This window comes from Dipodomys spectabilis, unplaced genomic scaffold (genome assembly GCF_019054845.1).
Source record: "Dipodomys spectabilis isolate Male_0828 unplaced genomic scaffold, ASM1905484v1 ptg000179l, whole genome shotgun sequence".
Classification (NCBI taxonomy): Eukaryota; Metazoa; Chordata; class Mammalia; order Rodentia; family Heteromyidae; genus Dipodomys; species Dipodomys spectabilis.
This window is the reverse complement of record NW_024870856.1, coordinates 2,177,527-2,199,374: the sequence shown is the minus strand read 5'-3', so window position 1 is coordinate 2,199,374 and position 21,848 is coordinate 2,177,527. Positions and strand designations below refer to the sequence as shown.

Genomic DNA, 21,848 nt, shown 5'->3' with positions numbered 1-21,848 from the left:
TATTTTTCCAGTTTGTGTTATAATTTACGAGTCCAAGCAGGGTTTCAGTTTTTCCCATGGGGAGAATTACTTTCTGATGTCTTTACGCTCTGGGCTGCTACCATGGTGTTATATCAACTTCAAAACATTCAAAAGGCGAGGGGTAAGTGAGAGGTCCTGAGAACTCTCCAGAAGGTTCTAATGACTTCTGAGCTGAGACCTGAAGAATACAGGTCACTCGCTGGATGTGACCTTCATAAAAAAAATCACACCCTAGTGATACTCAGAACAGATAATAGTTACCTCTGCTAGATCCTGCACACCCACAGGGCCGCAAGAAGAGACGCCACAGACGCCCACTGCGCCCGGCTCACCTGGTGATGGGGCTCGCAAAAGCAAGCCCCAGTTCGCCTTGACCTTATGCTCCTCATACACAGCACTCCAACATGGAAAACCAGGGTCCAAAAAAGTCTGGGAATGTGCCAGAGCCAGTGAGGGACACCAGATGGAAACACAGGAAGCTGCTGGGCACTGGCAGCTCATAGGCCTATCATCCTAGCTACTCAGGAGGCTGAGAGCTGAGGATCCGGGCTCAAAGTCAACCCCAGCCATGGAAGTCTATGAGACTCTTATTTCCAATTAACCACCAAAAAGCTCCAAGTGGAGCTGAAGTTCAAGCAGTAAGAGTGCTAGCTTTGAACAAAAAAGCTCAGCATAGTGCCCTGGCACTGATTTCAAGCAATCCCCAGGACCAAAAAGTAAAGAAGTAAGCTGCATGCATCTGACCAGCAGAATGGAGCTTGTGGTCCGTTCTCAATGAGGCCATGCGTTCAGTGCCCTCTGGGTTCCCTCCTCAGCCAAGGGCAAAGACCACACCAACAACATCCACCCCACGGCACAGAGCATCAGCAATCAATGAGCTGACAAATGATGAAACCGGCAGATCCTGTGAGAATCCCACTGATGGAATGCATCAATGCGGACTACTAATGCCCGGCCCTCAACAGCCAGTGCTTAAAAAGCTCCCCCCCTTACATCCTGGTATATATATACACCAGCTGTCACTTCTAAGGCTCAGAAACTTTCCGAAGCTGGGCTTTCAGCCTCACTTGTCCACGTGGCTAGAGACAATGCAAGAGTAGAGTTGAGTGCCAGTGGCTCATACCTGTAATCCTAGCTCCTGAGATCTGAGGATTGTGGTTTGAAACCAGCCAAGGCAGGAGTCTGTGAGACCCTTATCTCCAACTAATCACACACACACACACACACACGCACACACGCACGCACACGCACACACGCACACGCATGCACCAGAAGTGGGGCTATGGCCCAAGTGGTAGAGCACTAGCCTTGAGCATGAAAGAAAGCTCTGGTACAGTGCTGAGTTTAAGGCTCGGAGCCCCCCCTCCCCCCCACAAGCAAGATACATAGGGCTCTGTCTATCCAGCAGTGGCATTTGAGGCTGCAAAGTCTGAGCCTGGGCGATACAAGACCCCATCTGCTTTGGAAGAATTCCTAGGGGACAGTGCATACATCTTTATGGCTTCCATTTGTTCAACCAGCGGAACAGAGAAAGCCAACCATGAAATGACCTCACACCCTTCTACAGGTAGCAAGGTGAGCCAAGCTCTGGGCAACGCTTCTGGCCCAGTGCAGGCCAGATGTGGCTGAAGTGCACGCACCACGCCGACCTTACCTGGCATCTTCGGGGGACTCGGCGATCAGGTGGAAGGTCCTGTCAGCCATAATGATATCAATCCCATTCTCTTTGCTGGTGTTGTCGATGATCTCTCTGCAAAGAACAAAGCCACCAATGGCAGTGAGGAACACAGAACTGCTGATGCGCAAGGGAAGTGACATTTAGACAACTGGTGTTGATCTGGACATGGGCTTAAGTTGTGCACAGCAGTTTCCACGCAACCAGGGGATATCTGAAACTGCAGGCAGGACCGAACATTATAAACATGACGCTTGATTCCACAACTGGAGTCTGAAGTCAAGGCCTTGCACTCACCAAATGGAAATGGGTGCTCTACTACTTGAGCCATATACTTTAAGCCACTTTTTTTTTTGGTCAGTCACGGGGCTTGAACTCTGGGCCTGGGCGCTGTCCCTCAGCTCAAGGCTAGCCTCTACCACTTGAGCCACAGTGCCACTTCCCGCCTTTTCTGCTTATGTGGTGCTGAGGAATGGATCCCAGGGCCTCATGCATGCAAGGCAAGCATTCTACCACTGAGCCACCTTCCCAGCCAATCCATTTCTTGTGTTAGTAATATTTTGGATACTCTCCTGTTTTGGCTTAGTGCCAGCCTCAGACCACTTAGCTGGAGTTACAGATGTAGGTCTTCATGCTTGATTTGTTTGAAAACATGGGGTCTTGCTAACTTTTTGCCCAGGTTGGGCTTGATCTCCATCTTTCAGGTAGCTAGAATTACAGGCACAAACTGCCAGGCCCAGTCTGTTTTATTTTTTCCTTTCTTCTGTTTGTTTTGTTTTTTACTAGATGGGCTAACCATCCTTCCATCATGCTTGACATGAGAGATGTTTCGGATTTCTAAGTTCATATTTGTAATGACATGTCTTTGGGATAGAACCTAAGTCTAAACATTGGAACTAATTTGTGTCATATATCCATCGTCTTAAATGTTTCTATTTTGTTGATATTTGCAGCTGAAGCCAGGCCTTATACATGCTTAGTATGCACTTGACCCCTGAGCCATGTTCCCAGCCTTTGGAAGGAAACTATACAGTGATTTTTGTGTGTCTACATCTTGACGGGGACCCACTGTATGAAGGTAAGGATGGGATTTTCCACTGCAGTGTAATTAGCTTTCAAAGAGTTTGGAGTGTTTCAGGCTAAAGATGCCGAGTTGGTACACATATATCTATGACAACACTTAAAAGTAGGCAAAGTAAAAGATTATCAACCATCATCGATAAAAATGGTATACTAGAATAAATGTTACATGAACATAGTCTTGCCCTCTCTCAAAATAATAAATTTATATTTTCAGACCAGAATATGAACTAGTGGAACAGGGTGACTAATGTACCTTTAGAAGCCAAGCCTCCTTTTCTTTCAATATTGATTCCTAAGACCTCTCAGCTGGCCAGGCTGGAGCTGGCTATTCATGTACTCAGGGAAGGAGGCATTGCAGTCCCTTGACTCCCCCAGAGAGGGCGCTCTTCTTATGCCGCCCCAATCCAATGTCTCCACTGTTTAGGGAATCCTGCCTTTTGCTCCTTCTTACAATGGAAGGAAACCAAGTGACCAAGTGACCTAGTGTAGTGTGAGCTCATCTTGCTTTCACTGTGTCCCCAAAGCTTATGGGTTGGAAACTTAATGCTCAATCCATAAAAGAGTGCCAAGAAGTGGGGTGGGGTTGGGGATGCTGGAGTGGGCTAAGAGGGCTGTACACCTTTATCAACAGGTCAATGCTCATTACAAAAAGACTTAAAGGGAGCATGCAAGTTCCATTTTTCTTGCCCTGTGGTCATCCATGAGGAAACACAAGGGTCCTGGGCAGACAGGTTACCTTCTGCACCGGGCAGGCAAAAACATTTCTGTTCAGTGTAAATGACCACCACAGTGTGACAAGATAACTTAGACAACAGCTTTCCATCATGGATGAAGGCCTTGGCTGATCAGACACACGTCTGACACAGGGTCCCATTTCCATCAGGGGCTATGAGGGAAGGGCAGGATTTGATGTTCCTGGATCTCATTATTCCAACACTCTCCGACCCTCCCCAGAGATGGGGTTTAAAAAAAAAAAAATCAGGGCAAAACATAAGCAAAAGTGAGGACCAGAGCAGGGGGAAAAAAAATTAACATGGTGAAATCCTAGCTAGGAATGTAACAGAAATGGCTCTCTCTTAATGTAATTTTGACGAAGCCCTTCGAGAATAGGGTTTCTACTGAGAACAATAAAGTTGCAAAAGGGACAAACTCTTCCCCTCTCAGTATCTGTGGGTTCCAGGACTCACCTAAGATACCTGCAGATGTGGCATGGTATTTGAGCTCAACTCATACAGTCTCCCATAGATCTTAAACCATCACTAGATGACTAAAGACACTCGAATTATATAAGCAGTATATAAATTATATATATATATATATATATATATATATATATATATATATATATATATATTGTCAGTCGTGGGGCTTGAACTCTGGGCCTGGGCGCTGTCCCTCAGCTCTTCAGCTCAAGGCGAGCGCTCTACCACTTGAGCTACAGCGCCACTTCTGGTTTTCTGGTGGTTTATTGGAGATAGGAGTCTCACGGTCTCTCCTGCCCGGGCTGGCTTTGAACCGCGATCCTCAGATCTCAGCCTCCTGAGTAGCTAGGATTATAGGTGTGAGCCACCAGCGCCCGGCTATATAAATTATATTAATCAGTATATTGCTTAGAAAATAAGGGAGAAGGGCTGGGAAGGTGGCTCAGTGGTAGAGTGCTTGCCTTGCATGCTCAAGGCCCTGGGTTCGATTCCTCAGCACCACATAAGCAAAAAGAAAAAAGCCGGAAGTGGCGCTGTGGCTCAAGTGGTAGAGCACTGGCCTTGAGCTGAAGAGCTGAGGGACAGTGCCCAGGCCCAGAGTTCAGGCCCCACGACCGGACCCCAAAAAAAAAAAAAAAAAAGGAAATAAGGGGGAAAATTATGTTTAGTACAGATTATTTATTTTATCCACTTAGCTTTTAATTTAGTTTTTGGTGGCACTGGGGTTTGAACTGAGGGTCTCCTGCTTGTTTTCGGCCATGACTCTGGCTGGTCCTTTTCGCTCTGGTTACTTTTCAGATAGGGTCTCACTTTTTGCCTAGGCCATCATGGACAGTGATTCTCTGAATTATATTTTTGGCCATGGGGATTTCATGGTTTCTTCAGCTGACCTGAAAGAGATCCTCCTCCCAATCTCAGCCTCCCGAGTAGCCAGGACTACAGACATGTGCCACTATACTTAGCAATTTTTCTGAATATTTTCTGACCTACACAAACCATGGAATGAAGAACAAATGTACATCATTCTACTCTGGTGACATCTCTGTCTCTCTCTGCCCTCTCTGTGAGTTGAACAGGAGGATCGTCACAGCAAGCAGGGTAGAAGGCAGACACCAAGAGATGACAGCTGTACCAGGCTGTGGCCACTGGTAGGATTCAGACCCAAATTCCTCCAAACCCACTCTTGCTCCTAATGAACCCCAAGGGACAGCCTAGAGAGAAGTCCTAGAGTCTCCTGCCTGCACTTATCCTGAAAATCAAATACAGAAAGATATTCCTTTCCTCAGTCAACTTTCTACCAGCCCCTGAATAACTTTCCGAGCTGCTGATGCTGGCTGTTGGGAACATTTTCAGGACCCCTGACTTTAGGGATTAACTGGATCTCTTTAGGCTCATTCTACCACTTCCCCAAATACTTGTGTTGGCTAGTGTTGAGAGAAGGGTGGGTTCAGATTATCCCCAAACAAATTTTTATGCTTAGTGCCTAGTTACCCAAGAAAAGCAGCCACTCCTGGTACCAACAAGTTTTTGAAAACAACCTTTTTGTTTGTTTTTTTGTTGGTTGTAGGGCTTGAACTCTAGGCCTGGGCGCTGCCCTCAGTTTTTCAGCTCAAGGCTAGTGCTCTGCCACTTGAGCCACAGTGCCACTTCTGGCTTTTTCTGTGTATGTGGTGCTGAGGAATCGAACCCAGAGCCTCATGCATGCAAGGCAAGCACTCTACCACTGAGCCACCTTCCCTGAAAACATTAACTTCTAACAAAAAAATATGTTAAGCCCTTGATAGTCTCAAAAGAATTGGCAGAAAAAGTGATTGTGTAGAATTTACATGCAAGTGCACTCCCAATGCACTCAAAAACACATCTGTCAGTCTGCCCCTGATCCAGCAGATCCATCTGTGACTAACAGTGAGGAAGAATTGAAAATGAAGTTGACTCATTAGTAGACTTTCTCCTGTAGATCTACCATGTCTTTTCTAATGGGCTAGTTCTAAGTCCCAGAACCCATCTTCTAAATGGAAGCCATTCACCTGAGCACAACCGTGAATAACAAAGATCCACAAAAAGAAGTCTCGCTTTCAGTGTCCAGATAATTCAGTCTGCTGAACTGAACTACCCACTCACTGAGCACTTGCTCTGCACAGTCATGCAAGTGCTCAGTGCAGCTCTGTCGCCATCAACAGCCACCAGCCCCCCACTACCCAGAACACCCCAGCTGCAGCCAGCCGTGTGTGCAACTGTCAGCAACCTACTTGGCCGTCCGGACTTCTAGAGTACCCTTGAGCTTCTCCTCACTGTCGTTTTCAAAGTACATCAGCTTGGACTGGCGGAGGACGAACCAGCGCTTCTTCCAGTTTCTCCTGGACAGGGTGGAGGAGCCTCCTCCTTTCTTGTGGAGCCAGCCTTGCTTGAGGGCCTCCTGCTTGGAGCGGAACCACAGGAAGGTCTCGTCCTTGAGGACGCACCAGCGGCGCTTCCAGGAGTTCATTAAGCCACCTGTTCCCCAAGACGGGGCAGAGAAAGGTGGAAGGAAACAGTCCGTCAAACCCATCTACACAGGCGAAAGGGACAGCCAGTCCTTAACTGTGCCCCAGCTGACATGCACTTGGAGACCCTTGGGTGAGAGGTTTAGTTACACATCCTTGTTGCTCTAGTCCTTACACATAATAATTCACTCTTACTCACTCAACTGAGATTTCTTGTATGTATGTATGTATTTATTTATTTATTTTGGGGTGTGTGTGTGTGTGTCAGTCCTGAGGCTTCAACTCAGCACCTGGGCGCTGTCCCTGAGCTTTTGCTCAAAACTAGTGTCTACCACCTGACCATATGTTTTTTCAGTAATTTATTGGAGAAAAAAAGAGTCTCACAGACTTTTCTTCCTAGCTAGTTTCTAACTGTATGTCTCAGATCTCAGCCTCTGTGTAGCTTGGATTACAGGCATGAGCCACCAATGCCTGGTTAGAAATCTTTTTTGTGTGTATGGTGGTACTAGGGCTTGAACACAGGACCTGGGCACAGTTCCATAAGCTTTTTCCACTCAAGATTCTACCACTTGAGCTACCACACACACACATATGGCAGCACTGAGGCCTGAAGCTGGGGCCCTATACTTCCTAAAACAGGCGCTGTATTACATGAACCATGTGCCCAGTCCTTTTGGCTTTCGTTTTCTTTCTCTGAATACTGTACTAGACTGGGCCAGGATCTACCTGTTTGTGATTCCCATGTCTCTAGGATGACGGGTGTATGCCACCACACCCCGGTTTTTGTTCGGTGACACCAGGTCTTCCAAGCTTGGTGCCTTGCTAAATCCTCCACCTACCAAGTAGCTAGGATTACACGCTTGAGCCACCAGGCCCAGCTGGGAAAAGAAATTTGACAGAAAATAAATGTTGAGTTTTCTTCAGTGATTGTGACAATTACAGATCTGAGCCTCATGGAGCAAACAAATCATGGAAAGAAAGTCCGCCTATTTTGCTGAACTTACACAGACATTTTCCTCCTCCTCTGAAAGCACTCCAGTTCGCCTGGCAGGGATACCTCTGGCAATCAAGCCAAGTGTCAGAGCTATTTCTTAACCTACAGCAAACTGGCCAAGCACTGTCAAAACGGAACATTATTGTTCTTGATTTGTGACTTTAATCTGAGTTTCTCAAAACAAGCCCCGAAGGAAACAGTAGCACACAGACTTTCCATTCTTTTATCATCCTACACTGAGCACCAAAGTGTCCAGGAGCCATTCCTGCTGTGTTCCTCCTGGCTGTGGGTGGATGTGTAGCTCCTCTCCTCTACCTCCCAATTCCTCACCCCCAAGTCCTCGTGCTCCTCTGATACTTTTAACTAGGGAATTTGATCGATGCTATTCACTTCTTACTTTATGCCTTTAGCAAGCTGTCTAGCCAGTAAGAACTCGTCCTTGTGCATAACTGCAAACTGGTCTCTTCTACTGTTTTCTCTGAAAACTGGGGATCTTATTGTATTTATGATCTCATTTAAGACTAAATGATGCTACATTTTCTCAATAACCTTTTTTTGGTCGGTAGCAGGCCTGAATTCAAGGCCTGGGCACTGTCCCTAAGCTTTTTTGCTCAAGGCTAGGGTTCTACCACTTGAGACACACCTCTGCTTCTAGGTTTACTTATTGGTGATTAATTGGAGATAAAGAGTCTCACAAGACTTTCTTGCCTGGGCGGGCCCTGAGCTGCCTAGCTCACATCTCAGCCTCCTGAGTGGCTATGACAGATGACGGGTGGAGGCACAGGACCCTTGGCTTTGCACCCTGTTCTCTTCTCCCCATTCTTCTGCCATCCAGTGGTTAGCCTCCTCTAGCCATTTCCTTCTCTTTTTCCCTACGGCCTTCTTTTTGCATTTGTTCTTCCTTTTGCCTTCTGACCAAAAAGAAATGACTAAATGACTCTTCCTTTTATCGTGGGTTTTGTATTTGCATGCTATTTTGGCATTGGCTTTTTTGGTCATTATTTGCTTGTTTTGCTTACACTCTTACCTGGTCTAGGGCCTTGTGAAAAGCAGGATGGTCCCCCAGCCTTTTGTTACCTACACTGGTAACAATAGGGCTCCTCACTGTCCCACCCTGGGTGCGGAGCCCGAGGTCAGAGTGTGAATCAGGGGAAAGCTCCAGTACCAGGTCCCAGTGAAAACATACTCCCGGATGGAGGCGTGGCTCAGCAGTAGCGCACCTGCCTAGTAAGCAAGAAGCCCTGAATCTAAACCCAATATAGCCAAGAGGGAGAGTTAAACACTCCCTATTTATATTATTTAAAATTTCAAAAAAACCCTCAAATATTAAGGTTCAACACAGCACATTTTATATTAAAAGCAATTGCAATAGATAGGTCAACTTGTCATCACAAAGCAGGTATAGGAAGCAAGTTCAATCAACCCAGGACCCTACAGACTTCAACTTTTCCTCTTTGATTCGCTAGTGCCCGATTTGCTGTGTGTACACGTGTGTGAGAGAGAGAATAAGAAAGCATATGAACAGGAGGGAGAGACCACAATGGTCATTTGCCAATCCGGGGGAGTGAAGTCCACAGTCCCGTGGTAGAGCCACACTGCCCTCGTGACATTAGCATGGCACCAACACTCACACCCAGCTGTCACAATACTGAATGCGGGGGAGGCTGAGTAACTTTCCCAGGCCCTGGAGCAGCAGCTCAGGAAAAGCAGACGCTGGTTTTGCAGTGTGGTGGCCAGGTTTCGGGGGGCGGCGCGCAAGTCCTACCTTTCATGTACAGGAAACTGTGGAAGTAAGGCAGGGTGACACAGCTGTACACAGAGTCTCGCCGGTAACACAGCTCGTCGTCCGTGTCAAACCTGGAGTCCAAGTCCTCTTCGCTGTCTTCAAACTGCACAAGGAGAAGGATGGAGGGGCAGACAGACATGCTGGTCAGGCTAAGGAGATGTGCAGTTCATATTGGCAGCAAAAACAGGCAGCCATACCCCCATGCATGCGCTCCAGTGAACACAGAAATGAAAGGAACCCTGAATTACCAGATACCAAGGGTTAGGGTCAAACGGTCACTTGGCCAGATAGCTAAAACACAAGATGTGCTTTAAACCCAAAGGTTCTAAAAATAACACTGCTGTTTAAAGGTATAATTTTGAGCCAAAACCACACCATAGTTAATCTCCTTTAGGTATAATTTTGAACCAAAACCACGCCACAGTTAATCTCCTTTAAATTGCTATGCTAAAAATATTACCACCTCTTAGAAAGGAAAGACAGTGTTTAGTAGCGTGACCAAAGGGAAAAGGCAAACTTTTAAGGACTCCAGAAACTGGAAATGTATTTAATAACCCCTAGGGAGTCTTTCCTAAAACCAGAGCAGGAAATCAGCCTGCTGCGGGGCAGGGGCTGCGAGGGATTTTCTCCAGGAGCCCTTGGCAGATGTAATCCCAGTGCTGGGGTTTTGCAGCCGGGTAAAGCTCAGGCTCAGGCCTGGGACTTGTGCCTCACTTCCAAGAGGCATCTCCCAATTCCTGTCCAGGGTAAGTGAAATGGGGTGCAAGATTATGTTTAAACTCCACTCTGAAATCTTAGGCTCCAGGGCTTTTGGTGGGGGGCGCTGGGAGGGGCGGTGACTGAGGTTTAACTCAAGGCCTTGCTCTTGCTAGGCAAGAGTCTCACCGTTTGATCCACAACACCACCCCCCCCCCCTCGGCCATTTTCATTTGGCTTTTTTTTTCGATTTTTGCTATTTTTTAAATTTTACTTTGTGGCCGATCCTGGGGCTTGAAACTCTAGGCCTTTGGGGGGCATTGTTACAAGGCTCCTTTTGCTCAGGGCTTAGTGCTCTACTACTTGAGCCACAACGCCACTTCAGGCTTTTTTCAATGACTAATCGGGGCGGAGGGTCTCTCGGGAGTTTCCTGCTTGGGCTGGCTTCGAACCGTGATCCTCCCATCTCAGCCTCCTGAGGGGCTAGGATTACAGGCGTGAGCCCCCAGCGTGCCCGGCTAGGTTGGTTTTTTGAATAAGGCTTTGCATTTATTTATGCCAGGACCGGTGTGGACTGCAATCCTCCTATTTACACCGGCCAGCATGAGCGCGCTCAGCTTTCTACTGTTTGAAGTGAGGGTCTCCAGACCCTTTGGCCCCCCTCCCCAGGCTAGCCCTCCAATCGTGATCTTCTGGGACGCCCCTCTCCCGGGCACTAGGAATGACAGGCCTGGGGCACTCAGCCCAGCCCCGGCTGGCACTCACCGAGGACTGCGCGCCTTCGGAGCTGAACCGGTAGGCCCCGGAGCTGTTGTAGGTGCCCATGGAGCCCCGGTAGTCCGGGGACCACTGGCTGCCGTAGGAGTGGGAGCAGGTGACGCTGCTGGCGGAAGTGGCGGCCCCGTCCTCGTAGTCGTCGTCGGGGGAGGGCTCGTCCCCGTCGCCGGGGCTCTGGGGCAGGCAGTAGGCGGACTCCCCGCCGGAGGAGCCGGAGCCGCGCGGGCTGGCGGGCGCGGGCGCGGCGGGCGGGCCGGGGGCGCAGGGCGCGCCGGGCCGCGGCTCGTTCATGTAGGGGTCCTCCTCCGAGGAGTCATCGCTCGTGCGGATGCCGCTGGTGCGCTGGTCCGAGTGGCCGTGCTCGCTGGGGTTGGGCGAGTCCTTGAAGGCGTCGTCGTCCGCCTCGAAGCCCTCGTCCACCTCGTCCACCCCGTCCTCCTGGTCGCCCTCCTCCTCCTCGGGGTACGGCTGGCTGAAGTTGAAGCGGGGCTTCTCCGCGGGGCCGCCGCCCCCGCCGCCCTCGCCGCCCTCCGACAGCGAGCGCTCGATGTGCCGCACGCACTCGTCGATCTCGTGGAAGTTCAGGGACTCCAGGAACTCGTGCGCCGCGCGGCACGCCTCGTCCTCCAGCCGCCGCAGCTCCTCGTCCCGCAGCCGCTGCAGCTTCTGCAGCGAGGCCTGCGTCAGCGACAGCTCCTGCCGCTCCTTCATGCGCTGCAGGTCCTCGATCTCCTTCTCCAGCCGCAGGATCTCCTCCACCTGCCGGTTCTCCTGCTGCCGCTCCAGCTCCGCCTGGCGCTTCCGCAGGGCCTCGCGCTCCTCCAGCTGCTTCCGGGCCTCCGCCTCCTGGACGCGAGGAAGAGGAGGAGGAGGAGGAGGAGGGTGTTACAATGAAACCCTCCGCTGTCCCCCCTCCCTCCCCTCAGGCAATGGCGATGGAAATGGGGGGGGGGGACACCGGGCAGAATTGTGTCTCCAGCCCATTCTTATGCTAAAGCGCTAATCCCCCAGTCCTCACAATGCAAATGTGTATGCAGAGAGGGCTTTTAAAGAGGTGATTAAGTTGGGCGCAGAAGCCCTCGGCCAAGACAGGGGGTCTGGGCACACCGGGAGGGGGGGGCGCGTCTGGAAGCCAAGGAGAGAGGCATCAGGAGACCCAAACCCACAGCCACTTTGAGCTGGGACGCCCTAGCCTCCCAGACGGTGAGAAACTCAATTTCCATTGTTTTATAATCCACCTGGGTCAGGCCCCAAGGGACATGCCTGTCATTTGCATTTAAATCTGAAGACATTCATTAAGCTTTGCCCAAAGGTAGAGGTGGAGAGGAAACTAGTCCTACACTCTGTGTGTGTGTGTGTGTGTGTGTTCCAGTTTGAATCCTAAAGTGAAAGAGAAGTAAGGTGCGGGGCGGGCAGGTTGCCCCAGTATTTACCACCTGCTGGACCCGGAGCTCTGCCTCTCTCTGTGCTCTTTCTCTAAAGAAAAAAGAAAAGTGAAATCAGCAAAAACCTGTAAGTCATTTCAGCCAGGTCTAGCCTGCAGAAACCTAGTGCCTTGTGCATAGGAGCAAGTGCTCTACAATTGTTCTAAGGCTCAACCAAAGATATAACTTTATTTTCATGCTGGTACTGGGCCTTGAACTCAGGGCTGGGCTCTGTCTCTCAGCTTTTTCACTCAAGTCTGGTGCTCTACCACTTGAGCCACGTTTGGCCTTTTGCTGGCTCATTGGAAAGAAAAATCTAATGATTCTTCCTGCCCAGGCTGGCTTCGAACAAAGATCCTCAGGTTTCAGATTACAGGCACAAACTACTGACACCCTGCTCCAATTACTATTATTATTTTTTCTTTATTTTTTGGGGGGGGGGTCCAGTTGTGGGGTCTGAACTCTGCACTGTCCCCCAGCTCTTCAGCTCAAGGCTAGAGCTCTAACACTTGAACCACAGCACCACTTCTGGCTTTTTTTTTTCTGCTTATGTGGTGCTAAGGAATTGAACCCAGGGCCTTATGCATGCGAGGCAAGCGCTCTACCACTGAACCAACTTCCCAGCTTATTATTTATTTTTTTAACTTGTACTGGAGTTTTGAACTCAGGGTCTGGCTAACCCTGAGCTAAGGCTGGTACTCTACCACCGGAGCCACAGTGATACTTCCCATCTTTTGGTAGTTTTATTGGAGATAAGAATCTCATGGCTTTTCCTGCCTGGGCTGGCTTTGTAAAACTCAATCCTCAGATCTTAGTCTTGTATTTTTTTCTTTTTGGTGAGACTAGTTGTGACCTTGATCTTCCCACTTATGCTTCCTTTGTAGCAGGGACGACTGGTAATAACTACACATCCAGCTGCTTTTATTGAGATGAGTGAGATCTGGCTAACTTTCTGCCCCTGGATGGTTTCAAACCTCAGTCTCCCCAGCCATCCCTACCTCCAGATTAGTTGGGATGGTAGGTATGAGCTATAGCACCTGGCTAAGACCCTTCAATGAGCTTTGCTGAAGGCCAGTGGAAAGGCTGGGGAGGACAGAGCCTCAATCTACACAAGAAACAATGCACAGAATTGGGTCTCAGTGCTACCAAGATTTACTGTTTTGTTTCAAGTAAACAGGTTCTGATGATAAGCATAAAAGTCAAAATACATCCTTTAGTTTCATCTAATGGAGAAAGGCACTCTATACCTCTCTTCTTGCTCCCGCTTTCTCTTCTCTTCTTCCTCCTGCCTCTTCCTTTCCTCTTGCTCCATTTTCTCTGCCAGCAGTTGTCTGTAAACTCTACGTGCCAGCTGGCCTCGGAGTTGCTTCTGGAACACGATGGCCGCTTTTTTCAGGTGTAAAAATCTCTTCCTCATAAGGAAGGCTCTATAATTCTTCTGTATCATCACCACACAATAAAGGACCCTTCTGTACTGCTTTCTAAAAGGAAAACAGGAGAATAGCCATTGAGGTAATGAGATTGTGAGCTATTCAAATGAGCTTACATTCTGGCCACAAGACAAAAGGGACCTAGTTTTGGAAGGATTCTCTCACTGGGAGGACCGGAGAGGACAAAGAGGCCCTTTGGCTAAAAAGTAAAACAAAGAACACACACACACACGAAGAATACTATGGCTACCCTGGCAAAGGAGACATGTAAAGCCTAATGCCAACCTTGAATGGCCTGGACCAAGGGAGATTCACTCTGGCCTCCTGTTCATATGAAAACAACCAACCAGCCAACAGCAACCACCACAGGGAGGCTCTGTACCACAGAAAATGGAATGCCTTAGCTCTTGGTACCATGCTAGACATGTAGTGGGCACAACTAAAATGCCAGGTGAGAAGTTGTCTCATTTCCCAAATAAGTAGAAACTACTGATAAGATGACATGAGTTGAGCACTGTTCATCTGAAAATCCTTGGTCAGTTCTTTTGGTAGACAGTACTGGCATTTGAACTCAAGGCTTCATGCTTGTAGGTTGGCCTAATATCTCTGAGTCTCATCTTCGGCATTTGGATAAGGGATATGCGGCTGTGACAACAAAAGCAGTAGCCTTGAAAACAGGATGCAGAAGAATAGACGGTAGACAATTTGAATATCGCAGTAGAACCCCCCCCCCCCCCCGAATTGCTTCTGTCTATTGCTACCCAGGTAATGCTTACAGGAGTGGCTCCTCCAAGCTCACAAGCCACCCCACTGGGGACACACAAAGCCCCTGTGTGGCTTTACCAAGGTGTGGCTCTTACCGTGCCAAGTAGCCCAAGATGTGGGCCTGGATGACCATGGCTGCCTGGTAGACTTCCTCCTCCCGCCGCTTCTCCAGCTTCTGCTCCAAGGATTCCCGAAGGAAGACCTGTGGAGAAAGTCATGGGTCTCAGCCCAAAGTAGCTGGTAGAGTGAAGGTCTCACTCAGGCTGGACTTGGGGGTAGCTCCTGTTTCCCTCTTTCTTGGTGTCTAAGGAGAGCCACACATAGAACAGAGCCAGCAGATCCTGCTAAATATCCCAATGAGCCAGGTGCTAGTGGCTCATGCCTGTAATCCTAGCTACTCAGCAGGCTGAGATCTGATCTGAGGATTACAGTTCAAAGCCAGCCAGGGCAGAAAAGTCCGTGAGACTCTCGTTTCCAAGAAACTACTCAGAAAAAGCTGGAAGTGATGTTGTGTGTGGCTCAAGTGGTAAAGCCCTAGCCTTGAACAGTGCCCAGGCCCTGAGTTCAAGCCCCAGGACTGGATTGGAGGGGGGGAGAGGAGTATCATAGGAAAAGAAAATAAAAAGAACATATAAAACCTAAGCCTTATGTTTTGGTTATTACTAGTACATTCTATAGGCATGATTGTTTAAAAAAAATTATTTTATTGTCTTTAAGTAGTTGTACAAAGGTATTACCATTTAGCAAAGCAGTTTTATGAATACAATGCATCTTTTTCAGCGTCACCCCTTTCAACATTCTAGCTCATCCCTCAACTCACCCCTTCCATCACTTTTTAATTTTGTAAGATATACGTTGAATTCTTTTTTTTTTTGTCAGTCGTGGGGCTTGAATTCTGGGCCTGGGCACTGTCTCTCAGCTCTTCAGCTCAAGGTTAGCACTCTACCACTTGAGCCACAGAGCTACTTCTGGTTTTCTAGTGGCTTATTGGAGGTAAGAGTCTCATGGGGAGGGAAGGGGAAAAACAAAGGAGGCAAGAATGCTTGATAGAAATATACTCATTACCTTGTTCATGTAACTATAACCCCTCTGTACAGTATTTTCACAATAAAAAACTTATTAAAAAAAAAAAAAAGAGTCTCACGGACTTTCCTGCCCGGGCTGGCTTTGAACTGCGATCCTCAGATCTCAGCCTCCTGAGTAGCTATGATTACAGGCGTGAGCCACCGATGCCAGGCCACATTGAATTCTTTCTTTTTTTGGTTGGTCATGGGACCTGAATTCTGGGCCTGGGCACTGTCCCTCAGCTGTTCAGCTCAAGGCTAGTGCTCTACCACTTGAGCCACAGTGCCACTTCTGGCCTTTTCTGCTTATGTGGTGCTGAGAAATAGAACCCAGGGCCTCAAGCATGCAAGACAAGCACTCTACCACTGAGCCACCTTCCCAGCCCCTTCACTAAATTCTTAACTGCATTCTCTCCTTCTTCCCCTCTGTCTAGTGTTTCCCCTTGACCCACCCTATCTTTGAATACTTGCTTTCTAGTGTTTGTTTTGTTGAACTTTGCCTTTGCTTTTCTAAGGAATTACAATGAGTTCTCCCTTGAATCTACCTTATGAATAGGAATGATTGTTAAATGTTTTTGTTTTTTGTTTTAGTCCTAAAGCTTGACTTTAGGGGCTGGGTCCTGTCCCTATGCTTTTTCTGCTCAAGGTTAGTACTCTACCACTTTGAGCCTTAGAGCTGCTACCAGTTTTCTAGTGATTAATTGGAGATAAGAAACTAAGACTTTCCTGCTGGGCTTTGAACTGTGATCCTTGGATCTCAGCTTCCTGAGTAGCTAGGATTATAGGCATGAATCACTGGTGCCTGGCATAAATGACTATCTTAATTTCTAAAGCTGACCTCATCTTGGGCCTGGACAGATCAGTTCATGGTCTCTAAGTGAGCTGTGTCAGGCAGCCTAGCAAGCAAATTCAGGAACCTTTAGCTGACTCTGATGGAGAACCAGAGAGAAAGTGGGGACCTCAGTCCTACTAAAGCTGGGAATGGAATGCTGTCAAAACTCATGTGAGCAGAGATGAGCACAAGACAGAGTCAGACGGCAGGCTCCACCTCTGACAATGTCTGCTGCTTTCCAAGCCACAGCTGGCGCTACCTCAGCTCTAAAAGCCTTGGACTGCCTGAATCTGAAGCTCTCCCCAGCCAACCCAGCCCAGTGTCTGTGCATCTGACTTCTTTGCTGAGTGGACATGAACTCCTGCTGAAGTTTTGCCATAGATTTCATATTGGTTAATTAAACACTCTCTTTCCTTTCTTTCCCTCTTTAACAAAGAAACCTGTTATAATCCCAGTTACTCAGGAGTCTGAGGTGGGAGGATCAATTTTATCAAGAGCTTGAGACCAGCCCCAGCAACATAAGGAGATATCATCTCCAAACAAACCCAAACCACGTGGTGCTGGCTGGAAACCTGCTCCTCGGACGTTTCAGAGCCATGGAGAGGGGCAGGAAAGTCAGGCCGGAGGACCAGATCCTAAACACCAGACCCAGATGCTTGGGTCTGAGTTGAGAATCACACTGGTGTCTTCCCCTGGAATAAGCACTGGAAGGGATGGAAGAAGACTGCAAAGCCAACTGAGATTTTTGGCAGTTTGCTGACACAGGAAGAAGAGGTTAGCTTGGAACTGTCTGTCTGATGAAGGAAGTTGGGGCTAGATTGTTGTGTGGAGTGAGGGTTGAGGGCCTGCGCCACAGCAGTACATTTGAAAACAAAGGCTGCCCCCTCCCTTCCCTTTTCTGGACTGAGTTTTTGGCCACCTACAGGATTTCAGACTGCTGGCTTCCTATGGTGGTCTCAGTTGTGAGGTGGTGTAGCTGCCTGGCACATCTACAACCCTGGGTACCAGGTAGGCACAATTCTGATGAGCTGGTTCAGTGTGTCCCTTATTGAAATAGTGTATTTGCAGTGTTGGGAAGACAAAAAACCACAGTGAGTGAGGGCGCAGGTGAAAACCTTGATTCTACGCTGGGGGCTGATGCCCAGAATCCTAGTGACTCAGGAGGTTGAGATCTGAGGATAAGGGTTTGAAGCCACCCTGGGCAACATAATCTGTGAGACTCTTTATCTCCAATTAACCACCAAAAACGCCAGAAGTGGAGTTTGTGGATCAAATGGTAAAGCATTAGCCTTGAAAAAGCCAAGCAAGAGCACAAGGCCCTGAGTTCAAGCCCCAGGCCTAAAAGACAAAAACGGTTCTTGGTGTGTTGGGACACCAGGCCTGGGGAACCTTCCGGGCTTAAAGGGACTGGGCCCCACAAAGGTACCTTGGTCTTCCCCAGCTGCCACTCGCTGCTGGAGGCGTCGTAGAGCTGCAGGAGCACAGTGCACTTTCCCCGGACATCCTCGGGCAGGGCTACATTCCTCGTGAGCACTTTATACCTGCAACACAGAGGCACATAGCGCCGCGTTCTGCACAGGCTCCGCCTGCTTCCACCCCTCTGAAAGGAGATTGGAGCTAGCTGTCCAGCTCTGCTTGCCTTTTGTAGAAATCCTGAAAGGGCCTTCGCACAGCATAGCCGGCTTTGCGGATCCTCACCGTCTCCAGCATCCCCGAGTACCTCAGCTGGTTTAGCACAACAGCCTGGTCAAACTGGTCTGGCATCTAGAACATTCAGAAAGTGGGATGAAGTTAGTTATGGTGGGATTAGACACAATCGCGTAAGACCATCCTCAGTGTTGCTTTAGTGACCACACACATATGTGCACAAGAATTCGGAGCCAAAGTATAGGCCCTGAGTTTCAAGCCCAGTACCAGCACAAAAAAGGGCACCCACTGTTGGCTCATGATTGTAAGAGCTACTGAAGAATCTAGTTAACTGGGCTGGGAATGTGGCCTAGTATAGAATGCTTACCTAACACATATGAAGCCCTGGGTTAGACTCCTCAGTAGCACATAAACAGAAAAGCCAGGGGCTGGGAAGGTGGCTCAGTGGTAGAATGCTTGCCTTGCATGCATGAGGCCCTGGGCTCAATTCCAGAAAAAAACCCGAAGTGGGCTGTGACTCAAGTGGTAGAGCGCTAGCCTTGAGTTAAAGAGCTGAGGGACAGTGCCCAGGCCCAGAGTTCAGGCCCCACCACCGGCAAAAAATAAAACAAAACAGAAAAAGCCAGAAGTGGTGCTGTGGCCGAAATGGTAGAGCACTAGCCCTGAGCAAATGAACCTCAGGGACAGTCCCCAGGCCCAGCGTTTAAGCCCCAGAACTGGCAGTAAAAAAAAAAAAAAAAAAAAATCTGGTAACTGAAGATCCAAGGTTCCAAGCCATCTGGACAGTAAAATCCATGAGACTGTCTCCAGTTAACCACCAAAAAGCCAGAAGTAGAACTGTACTCAAGTGGTAGAACGTCAGCCTTGAGAGAAAAAGCTCAAGGACAGTGCCCCAGGCTCTGAATACTGGCCCCAGGACTGGCACTAAAAAATAAAAATAATAACACTTCTGAACCTACACCAAGGTGAACAGTAGAAAACAGGCTCCCAGGGGTCTGTGTCTTTCCTTTAACACCCATCACCACAGGTTTTCTCCTCCATCCAGGAGCTGATTATTTTCCCCACTCATATACTTTCTGAAGAAAGGCCCATTTTATCTCATTTGTAACATTAGTATATGTCATAGTTTAACTATAATACCACTGTATCTTCTTTAGTATACACAAGCAAAGTCAAAAGTTGCATATCATATCTTCTTTGATATAAAAAAAATCAAGGTAAAAATGGCCTATTTTACAACTACAAATGAATCACCACTTTAAAATCAACCTTTCTCAAAAGAATCTAAATTGTTGTCAGACAAATATTGCTTTGTTTTTACATATCAAATCTAAGGCACTCTTTTCTTCTAAAGAATGCAATATCAAGCAAGAAATGAGCACACACACACACACACACACACACACACACACACACACACGGTGGAGAATGGGACATAAATAGTTGTCACTAGATAAAAAACAAAAACAAAAAACAAAGGAAGTGAAATTTGTTCAATTTTCAGTCAAATACTTCGCTCACTGAGCCTAAAGACATAAGGATTAAAGAAAGAAAATCAAACCAGATCTCAACTTCAAAAATGGGGTCACTATCTGCTTAATTGGCAAACAAACTGACGGGCATTCTGGCCAGGACAGTTTACAGGGGTAAAGCAAAAAAAGTGGGTCATTTCCCACTCACAGCTCTTTGACTGGTGATTGGTTTTATAATACAAACACACTCATCCCCTTTAATTAACTTGTCTTTTGTTATTCTACACAACCATGAATAAAAGACTGAAAAGTTGATCCCTAAGCTGTAACTGTTAAAAAGTACAAAAATGCAAAAGTAGCTTAGTCGGTGATCCTAAAATAAAACGCAGTCATAAACACAAAATGAGGCTTAAAGTGGTGTTTTCCTAAACTTGCAAATAGGTAAGCAAATAATTGAAGGTCTTTAAAAAATGCTCTGCAAATGTCCAGAACAGCATTGGAGGAAAGAGTTCCCCTCATCTCTAGCCGTCCAACGGCGCTCAGAGTACAAAACTGCTCTTCTAGACAAAACTGCAGTCAAGCCATCTTCACGTTCAGTAGTCACTCTGAGGGAGGGGACGGTAACCAGCAGACTGGAGCCAAGAGTCTGCTATCCATGGCTCACAGTCTGAGGTATTTCAACTCACCTTTCAAAAGTAAGAAAACCATTAAATGATCAAGACTCAAACGTCCCTTGGCAGAATCTCCGCTTTCAGAAATGAACCGTTTGGGAAGTGCGTGGCTTGGCTCCCGTGTTTCTGTGATAGGGATCTAGAAATTCAATCTGACCCGGAGCAATGTACAGCGCACATCCACGATGTCTACCCACTACAATATCCTAAGACCAGAGAACCCGTCTCCATAGTAAACCTGTTGGAGGATCCAAGATGCTCATTGTTCGAGACATCGCTCCCACGTTTGCTGTTCCTGACCCATCTTCTGGTTTGTCAGTTTGCCCCTTCATCCAGCGAACAGCATCCGTACAATCCCTCAGTCTGACCCTCAGTTATTACTATGACAGTCACAGGACCGCCCCCGCCCCAATGCCCTCCACACTCACCATGGTCCCGTCTCCCTGAGCCACATTCCGCCAGCTTCCTAGGCTCTCAGGACAAACTTCGTAGGGAAAACAGCGGCCACACTGACCTTTCCCCCACAGCTAAGTAAAGACTGGGAACAATAATGAACACCATTCCTGGGCTTTAAAAAGTGCCTTGTCACCATGGCAACCCCTTCCACTCTTGGGCTAATTAGGGTGGTGTGGTTGTAGGATTTGATACAGCTTGGCTAGCTGCGGAGGGAGGGAAGGCACTGCAGGGAACAGCTATTTCCAAACTCCTACTCCCATTGTCTGGCAGCCCCATCACAGTAATTTAACTGGGGGGGGGGTGGGGGGAGGGGAGGGAAGGAAGGTGTCTATAGGCCTCGGGATCGCCCTAGGCAACCCACTGGGTGGTCACGAGGGGGGTGATTCTGGCTTTCCATTGGTGGATCTCCTTTCCCCTGGCAACTTCCTGTCTTGATGCATTTAACTTTCAAAGCTGTCACAGCTGGAGGCTGGCTGAGGAACAACTTAGAGGCATTCTGCCTTTCAAAACTTCCCCAGTGCGTTCAGAACTTGACTGGCAACTAGGTTTGCAGAGCTGGAGTTCACCCCAACAAAGAAGGTCCACGGGGTACTCACAGCTATGTTCTGGCAGAACAAATAGGTTCCATTTTGGAAGGAATAACTCGAACTACAGGCAATTAGAGTCCCAGGAGTCTCAGCTTGACCAGTCCAGTGAATAGTTATTAAACACCTACTATGTTCAAGCTCTGGTGATTCATGCTTGGGGGTGAAGCGCTCTGCATTTTGTTTCCAAAGACCCTGAAGTTAGGGAGAGTGCCAGCCATGCCCAGCACTGCCACTTTCAGAATGGGGGCGTCTAACCATGCGCCATATTAAAGATGTTAAGTTCCCTGGGAACACAGGACAGAAAATACTGTGGAGGGGGCCTGGATTCACATCACAGCTTGGGTTCTTATAGTACTGGTGGGGAAGGGGTACTGCAAACAGAAAAGGCATGGAGAAAAGCTAGGAGGTAGAGAAAGAGAGAGAGGTGGGGATGGGGAGAAAGAGTCCTGAGCTAGGGCTGGGAAGGTAGCTCAGTGGTAGAGTGCTTGCCTTGCATACCCGAGGCCCTGGGTTCGATTCCTCAGCACCACATAAGCAAAAAGAAAAAAGCCGGAAGTGGTGCTGTGGCTCAAGTGGTAGAGTGCTAGCCTTGAGCTGAAGAGCTGAGGGACAGTGCCCAGGCCCAGAGTTCAGGCCCCACGACCGGACCCAAAAGAAGAAAAAAAAAAAGAGTTCTGAGCTGAGTTCACATGGATATGGGGCACAGTCACTGTGCTCAAGAGCCACTAGGTGTGGACACGGCCCCATCTGCTGTGGTAGGACACACTGGTAGACAGGGATAAT

At 48.2% G+C, this 21,848-nt stretch overlaps 1 protein-coding gene across 2 annotated transcripts in view; it reads right to left on the bottom strand.

The window, feature by feature from the left end:
• Myo10 (myosin X) overlaps window positions 1-21,848 on the bottom strand; it is a 196,551-nt gene that overhangs the window by 19,058 nt on the left and 155,645 nt on the right. Inside the window, exons 20-28 of one of the 2 annotated variants that reach the window (XM_042695215.1) lie at window positions 17,872-17,996; window positions 17,659-17,773; window positions 14,432-14,538; window positions 13,389-13,622; window positions 12,151-12,193; window positions 10,706-11,563; window positions 9,224-9,347; window positions 6,231-6,474; window positions 1,676-1,771 (exon numbers count right to left, since the gene is read on the bottom strand). In XM_042695215.1, the coding sequence (XP_042551149.1) occupies window positions 1,676-1,771; window positions 6,231-6,474; window positions 9,224-9,347; window positions 10,706-11,563; window positions 12,151-12,193; window positions 13,389-13,622; window positions 14,432-14,538; window positions 17,659-17,773; window positions 17,872-17,996 (1,946 nt within the window). The remainder of the gene's footprint in view (window positions 1-1,675; window positions 1,772-6,230; window positions 6,475-9,223; window positions 9,348-10,705; window positions 11,564-12,150; window positions 12,194-13,388; window positions 13,623-14,431; window positions 14,539-17,658; window positions 17,774-17,871; window positions 17,997-21,848) is intronic. The other variant, XM_042695216.1, reaches the window with a different exon arrangement.